Source organism: Pseudochaenichthys georgianus, chromosome 8 (genome assembly GCF_902827115.2).
Source record: "Pseudochaenichthys georgianus chromosome 8, fPseGeo1.2, whole genome shotgun sequence".
Lineage (NCBI taxonomy): Eukaryota > Metazoa > Chordata > Actinopteri > Perciformes > Channichthyidae > Pseudochaenichthys > Pseudochaenichthys georgianus.
The window spans coordinates 30,132,095-30,140,085 of NC_047510.2; the positions used below are offsets into that span (position 1 = coordinate 30,132,095).

A 7,991-nucleotide genomic window follows, 5' to 3' on the forward strand; every position below is an offset into this window, starting at 1 on the left:
ATGTCAGACTGCTTACAGTAATGTAAAACGGTCCTCTGTTTGTTTCATTTTCTTTAGCGAATGATGGAGCTGGAAGGCAATGCATTACCACATGTTTTTGTATATGTGGATGAAGCAGGCTTCAACCTCTCCAAAGTGAGGAGACGTGGGAGGAACCTTATTGGGCAAAGAGCAACAGTCTTTGTTCCAGGCCAAAGGGGAGGAAACATAACATTGTGTGCGGCTATCTCGACACAAGGCGTCCTTGCTCACATCCCTGTAATGGGAGCATATAACACGCAACGTGTCCTTGCCTTCCTGGATGTCCTGTATGACCGACTTGTGCCACCAGAAGAGAGGGATCAAGTGAGGTCGGTTCACGTGGTCATATGTAGCATTCCACCACTCTCGTGACGTGAGGGCATGGTTTGAGGCTCATCCACACATGGCCATGGAGTTCCTCCCTCCATACTCCCCATTTCTAAACCCCATTGAGGAGTTCTTCTCTGCCTGGAGATGGAAGGTTTGTGACCATCATCCTCATGACAGAATGCCCCTTTTGGACGCAATGAATGCTGGCTGTCGGGACATCTCTGCGGAATCCTGTCAAGGGTGGTGTCGACACGCAGGAGATATTTCCCACTCTGCCTTGCAAGGGAAGACATACGCTGTGACGTAGATGAGGCTATGTGGCCAGACAGAGGCCAAAGAGCAGATCAGTAAAGCTATATAGATCTCATTCTCTGCTTTACTGCTGATTTACATCATTTACCCGTGTTATTTTTTTCCAGTGTATTGCTATTCATCTTTTGTTTCTGTTACGGTGCTCTTCTGAAAATGAGACAATAAAAACAATGACATAGTTACAGTAACATACTGTTTTTCCTATATGTAAGTTTGTTTCTCCCAACTTGTCAGTTTTCCGTTCAGTTTCCAATATCGATAGCTTGAGGTTTGTGTCTTGATGATTGTAGTCAGTATTTAGTGTGCCACTTAGTAATGACTGTTCAAATAGTCTTCTAATGAGCTGACAAATGTTTGTTTTTGGAGAAGGTATCTGGTTTTGGAAGGGGTATTTTTAGTTTTGAGTGCCTTAGAGCACTTTGCAAGAAATGTATATTGTTATGGTAGAATGTGTTATTATGGTGACCGGAGTGTCAGTTATGAAAACACATTTGTCTCATTAGAGGACAATTTGTTCTGTTTCGATCGACTTATTCTTTTTTGTGACCAGTATTTTCAAACTGTAAGCTTCCTATATTTTGTTTGTTTTAAAGAGTTTTCAATAATTCATTGTAGCTGACTGTACATTTTAAGGGGACCTATCATGCAAAAGGCACTTTTTGATGTCTTTTATACATAAATATTAGGGCTGTCAGTCGATTAAAATAGTTAATCGCGATTAATCGCAAATTAATCGCACATTTTTGATCTGTTCTAAATGTACCTTAGAGGAATATTTTTCAAGTTTGTAATACTCTTATCAACATATGAGTGGACAAATATGCTTTATGCTAATGTTTATTATCATTTGAACAATGACAAATATTCTCATGAATATTAAACACAACAACCTCTGAACATTTCAAATATTTGCCTCAATTCAACCTGGAACCTCTCTCATACAATACAACGTGTGTGTGTGTGTGTGTGTGTGTGTGTGTGTGTGTGTGTGTGTGTGTGTGTGTGTGTGTGTGTGTGTGTGTGTGTGTGTGTGTGTGTGTGTGTGTATGTGTGTGTGTGTGTGTGTGTGTGTGTGTGTGTGTGTGTGTGTGTGTGTGTGTGTGTGTGTGTGTGTGTGTGTGTGATGGAGGCATATGCTCGAACGGGGGCTGCCTGGACGCTGCAATCATGTTGGAAGTTGGAGTACTGCAGGGGGTACGTGAGATTTATTTTATGTTAATGAAAAAAACAAACATAATTAATGCATTTAAACAAACTACTAATAGTAGATTAACTACTTTATTCAAAAGTTTACAGAAACTCTGGATAATACAATGGGAACAATAAACGGGGTGCTCTCTTTTCCTCTCCCTCTCCTGACAGCCCGTCAGTCTCGTGCAGCTCGCTGAACCTGTAATAAGTGACCCGACAGTAAAGAATCAATATATGTATAACTAGTTTAGCTAGTTTCAGAGTAGATAAACTAGCTAAGTGTGTTAGGTCTAACTCTTATGCCCCTTTCACACCAGCGCCTTTTCAGCTCCGGCTCGGAGCTAGAGCCTGAAAAGCGCCGGGTTTTCCAGTTCACACCGGAGCTGCGCCGGCTCTTAGCTCCGGAATCCGCTTCATTTCCAGCTCCAAAAAATTGTCGGTCCAGAGGCAAGAGCTTTGGAGCTAAGAGGTGACGTCGCTTACGTCTCTCTTACGTCGAAGCGTGCAGGAAACTAAACCCACCTCCCATGGGTCGACTGTCATGCCTGCCTACAAGCAGTAGTGCCTATAAACACACTTTATAAAGTCAGGCAACACTAACCAGGCTTCGTGTGATTCTGTTTATTTGTGCCTTACTTTGACCATCCGTTCGCTGTTATCGATCATTGTGGAGAGAGGCAGACGTGTTGTTTTGTATTATTGCAGCTATCGGATGCAAGTAGTCAGTTTAGCTTCGGTTGCTATGCTAACATCACCCGTTTTATACCAGAGAAACTTTCATAACAGCGTTGTGATACCAAACAGTGTCAATTCAGACTGACACACATTCACTTAGGCTAAGGGAACTGGGGATATGCATCAGCTGCTTGTGTGAGTCGGACAGTGAATACTTTAGAGCGGCCGCTGCAGTGTGAGCTAACCGGGAGCTAACGGGAGAATAAACTCCCGTGGAAGAGCAGCAGCACTGCAGCGGTCGGTAAATGCTGCAGAAACACATTAATAAACAATGAACCACGGCACTCTGGAGAAAAGTATAAGGTTGGAGAAGTCGTTATTCAATTTATTTTGGCTTCGTGTGATTAAAAGCAACACGATCATCGACCCGAAGCAGTTGTTGTTGTGAGCTGCCGTAATGGCTGCCGTTGGGGGGCAAATCAGCGATGTAAACGGTGACGTCATGACGCAGCAAGGGCAGCTCTGGGGCGCCAGTGGGCGGTGTGCACAGAGCGGGAGCTGAAAAGGGAAACCGGAGCTGAACCAGAAAAGCTCCCGCTCGGAGCTAGAAACTGAAAAGCGCTGGTGTGAAAGCCGCATTAGTGTATTTTGCTCCGCTCAACGGTCCGTCACAGCGGCGGAGCGGTGATCCAGAAGAGCTGCGTGTTCTCCGTCAGCAGCAGCTGATCTGATCTCTCTCTCGCGTCCGGTTAGACTTCACTCGCGTCTATGTCCAAATCTATCAGATCTAGCTAGTTCTAGCTAATGATATGACTGCCTGCTTATCAAAGGACCTAAACAATAAGCGTTGCTTGGCAACGGCGTGTGGCCGCAAAATATAGCGCAGCATTATGCATATGTTTATATGAGGGGTCAAAATCCCATGCTCATAACATGCTCATATCTTTTTCTCTCTTCATTCCCCACACCCCAAAATAAATAAATATACACATTTTAGGAAAAGTAAGGAAGTTTGAGCAGTGTGGGTTTTATGTTAACAGAGTTACACATATTTCAAAACGCAAAGTGTAATAGCTGCAGTTGCCTCGCTGTCAGAATGACAAAGCTCTCAGTGAAGCTCAGCCCATGTTTCTCTACATTGTTAGAACAACTTATTAAAAAGATCAGTTCAAAGCAACCAATGTCGTCTTAGTGTTATTGCATGATGTTAAAATGGGTTTGCCATGAATTTAGTGATGGATTGTAAACATTTGACATGTAGCATTTAAGTGTTTCTCAGTTACTGTTGTTGTTTTAATAAATCAGACACGATGGTGCAGCGCTGTGCTGGACCTCTCTATAGGCTTGTTGTCCCTAACACATTGTGTTTGCGCTGATCAGGGGGACTTGGCGGAATATCTTTTTCAAAGGGGGAACATTATTGAAAAAAGTTTGAGAACCACTGCATTAAATAACGTTCACATTTAAACCCTGAGCTTTGAATATACTTTAACAGCTCTTATGAAATCCTCACATTTTTGAAAAACAACAAAAACAAAACAATGTAATTGAACCCAAAAGTAGAAACACCAAGAACTATCTGTACACAAATATTCTATTGTTGTTGTATTTATTAAATTCAAAGTTGTTTAAATCACAAATAGAACAGATACCTGTACTTTAGTAACCTACATGTCATAAAGTAATGAATATATACTGTGTATGTTTACACAGTGAGGCATACAAATAATACATTTAATTAACATTTTATTTTAAAATCAAGTCTAAACACAACTAAAAAACACTAAATATGAAAATGGGAAGGAAGGAAGGGAGGGGGTGAGGTAGGAAGAAAGAGGTGAGTGAAATGGGGGAGGGACTTAATAGTGAGTTTTTTTACATCTATTATACAGATTGTGGGAAAACCTGAGCTCCAGGAGAAAACCCTGAGTATGAAAAGGGGAAGGCAGTAAGGGGTGAGGTAGGAGGAAGGAGGTGAGGGGAAATTGAGGAGAGAAAGAAGAGAGGAAAAGGCAGCTACTGACGTCCAGCCTCCCCCTTTGCTTTCCTACTCATCTCCTTCTCTTGCATCTTACGCAGCATTTTCTGCAAAATGACGTCCCTTTCCTCAGTCGCCCTCCTGTGAGCGAAGAATCCTCTGCTCTTATTCTTCATGTGAAGACACAGGTCCTCCAGAAGTGTCTTTTCGTCCTCCATCTTCTTCTCTTCCTCTTGAAATTTGGTCTCCATCAAATGAACCTTGGTTTCGCAGCTCTGGTGTTTTTCGGCCAAATCTTCAGAGAACTTTTTCTTCATGTGAAGACACAGGTCCTCCAGAAGTGTCTTTTCGTCCTCCATCTTCTTCTCTTCCTCTTGAAATTTGGTCTCCATCAAATGAACCTTGGTTTCGCAGCTCTGGTGTTTTTCGGCCAAATCTTCAGAGAACTTTTTCTCCTGCTCATCCAGGTCGTTCTGCAGCTGCTGGAGTCTCATGTCCTTCTGTTTCACAACGATCTCCCAGCTCTTGTTTTCCTCGATCAGGGTATGGATGGATTCCTTGGCCTTTTCAAATTTTGCCTGAACCACTGTCTCCCCGGTCAGCATTTTCAGAACCAGGTTGCCCTTCAGCTGTTGGACATCCGTCTCCCAGCTTGTGTTGCTCTTTGCCAGATGCTCGTTCTCCTCCTCCAGCTGTTTTAGTTTGGCCTCCACCTGTTTGAGCTCCGTCTCACAGCTCAGGTTCTTCTTGGCCAGGTCTTTGGAGAACTTGTCCTCCTTCTCTCTCATCTGCTCTTTCAGCTGTTGGACATCCGTCTCCCAGCTTTTGTTGCTCTTTGCCAGATGCTCGTTCTCCTCCTCCAGCTGTTTTAGTTTGGCCTCCACCTGTTTGAGCTCCGTCTCACAGCTCAGGTTCTTCTTGGCCAGGTCTTTGGAGAACTTGTCCTCCTTCTCTCTCATCTGCTCTTTCAGCTGTTGGACATCCGTCTCCCAGCTTTTGTTGCTCTTTGCCAGATGCTCGTTCTCCTCCTCCAGCTGTTTTAGTTTGGCCTCCACCTGTTTGAGCTCCGTCTCACAGCTCAGGTGTTCTTCTGCCAGGTCTTTGGAGAACTTGTCCTCCTTCTCTCTCATCTGCTCTTTCAGCTGTTGGACATCCGTCTCCCAGCTTTTGTTGCTCTTTGCCAGATGCTCGTTCTCCTCCTCCAGCTGTTTTAGTTTGGCCTCCACCTGTTTGAGCTCCGTCTCACAGCTCAGGTTCTTCTTGGCCAGGTCGTCCTTTTCCTGAGTCACCTCTTTTAGTTTGCTCTCCATCGGTTGTTGCTCTTCGGGGTCTTTTCTCCCTGCTTTTCCAACCGGTCCACCAACTGTTGGACTTCCTTCTCCATGGCTTTGATCTTACAGGTCTGGTTAGTGTTGTGCTTCATCACCTGTTTCAGTTTCAACTCCATCTTTTGTTTCTCCGTCTCCAAGGTGTGGTTTCTCGCGGCCTGGTGGTTCTTCTCGTCCACTACATACTTCATGCCTTGTTTCCCACTCTCCCAGCTCTGTTGTATCTCAGCCAGGTCCTTGGTGGACTTGTCCTGGCTCTGAAGGAGTTCTTCCTCTCTTCTCTTCAGCAGGTTTATGGTCACCAGGTTCTCCTGCAGCTGCTGCTTGTGTTGAGCCTCTTTAGTTTCCATCTCCTCCTCCAGAGCGCCGTATCTTTCCTCCCAGATTGTCACACACTCAAGGAGTTCATCTCCTCTCGTCACCAGCAGCTTGACGGTCTCTGCGTCAAACTGCAGGAGACTCTCATCGCTCTGGCTGTCGGATGTCTCCATGTTGCTCTGGTCTGACTTTGTTCCCTCCATGGCGCTGTCTGTGGACTTGTGTTGTGCGTAGGGATAAAAGTCTATGTGTCTACGTGATACGTGTTTGGTCTAGAAAACTGTAAAGCTTGTTTGCTCTGACTGAATATGTACCACTCACCGCTCTGAACTGAACAACTGAATGAGTTGACTGGAACCCAAAACTCTTGCTATGCCAAGATCTAAGCCACCTGTGATGTCACGTGATGAGGTCACGTCATGATGTCACATACTTTCAACTGTGAAGATGTCATTCCGTTAAGGTCACATGTGATTCCGTTAAGGTCACATGTGATTTCGTTAAGGTCACATGTGATTTTGTGGTAAAATGCGATTAATTTGTCCCACTTTATGACTTTATAAGCATAATAAATGTTGTGCTTTAAGGTCTTTACAGTTACACAATGCCAACATTTAATTTTATGAATTTTCTTTAAGTTGTTTGGAGTCAAAGGTCACACGCCTCTTTGTAAGCACACATTTGTATTCATACAAAAATATAATTATGTATTATAAGTGCAGTATTTTTGTTTGTTTCTACTTAGACACACTTACAAAATACTGACATTATATACAGATTGGTTGATTTAAAAAGAAAATCTTAATTTAAAAAATAACAAAAAGGTAAAATGCGTGATGCTTTTCTCGTGCAGCTCGCTGAACCTGTAATAAGTGACCCGACAGTAGTTTAGCTAGTTCCAGAGTAGATGAACTAGCTAAGTGTGTTAGGTCTAACTCTTAGTGTATTTTGCTCGGCTCAACGGTCCGTCACAGCGGCGGAGCTGTGATCCAGAAGAGCTGCGTGTTCTAAGTCAGCAGCAGCTGATCTGATCTCTCTCTCGCGTCCGGTTAGACTTCACTCGCATTTATGTCCAAATCTATCAGAAATAATCTTTGATGTGGTTTAGAACAGGATGGCGTTTTATCACAGCATAATTTAAATGTATCTCCGGTAGAATTCTGATCAGGCATTAGCTCCGCTTCCTCTTTTTTCCCCAACCATTTTTCAAGCTAAGGACCCAAAATCTGCGTTTCTCAGGGCTGCAAAAGAGGGGTTTGAGCAGCATGAGGCTCGGCTACAGTGGGTGATCTGTTTGGTATTTTAAACAAAAAACTTCACAGACATGTTTTGTATAGGTATGGCCCTACAATATATGTTTCCAATATAGCATAATAGGTCCACTTTAAGTAACCTGATTGTATATAGGAAATAACATTCATTCCAGGATTGGACTTTATGCTAAAAACGATGTTTCTTATCATTCTCTTGTCATAAAGGTATAATCAGGTATAAAGGTTAAAGTTATCATGAATCATCTCAATTCTCTTATCATTCATACACGTATTTTTCCTTTAGACAGAACCATAAAGAAAACCAAAAGTGTAGGTTTATATACATTTTTTAATCATTGTTTTTGCATTTCACAGATTTCTTAAAAGTTGGCATACTTGGTTTGGTTTAATAGTTTGCTAACTTGTATGGGGATTAAAGGTGGGGTAGGTAATTCACTTCAGAAACACGTTTTGTTATATTCTATGGAATACTCTTAACATCCCGATAGCAATGAATACATGAAATGCTTTGACAATAAATAAAAATGTCATCTGTGGAAGCCGTGGCGCTGTAAAAAGCACGAC

General features: G+C 42.9%; 1 protein-coding gene across 1 annotated transcript; it reads right to left on the minus strand.

The window, feature by feature from the left end:
- Nucleotides 1-4,545: 4,545 nt before the first annotated feature.
- LOC117451465 (golgin subfamily A member 6-like protein 22) lies at nt 4,546-6,356 on the minus strand. The gene is made up of 2 exons (XM_071203902.1): nt 5,906-6,356; nt 4,546-5,846 (listed from the first exon to the last, which is right to left on the minus strand). Exons 1-2 carry the CDS (start codon nt 6,354-6,356, stop codon nt 4,546-4,548), a joined length of 1,752 nt encoding a protein of 583 aa, XP_071060003.1.
- Between the last annotated feature and the right edge of the window lie 1,635 nt (nt 6,357-7,991).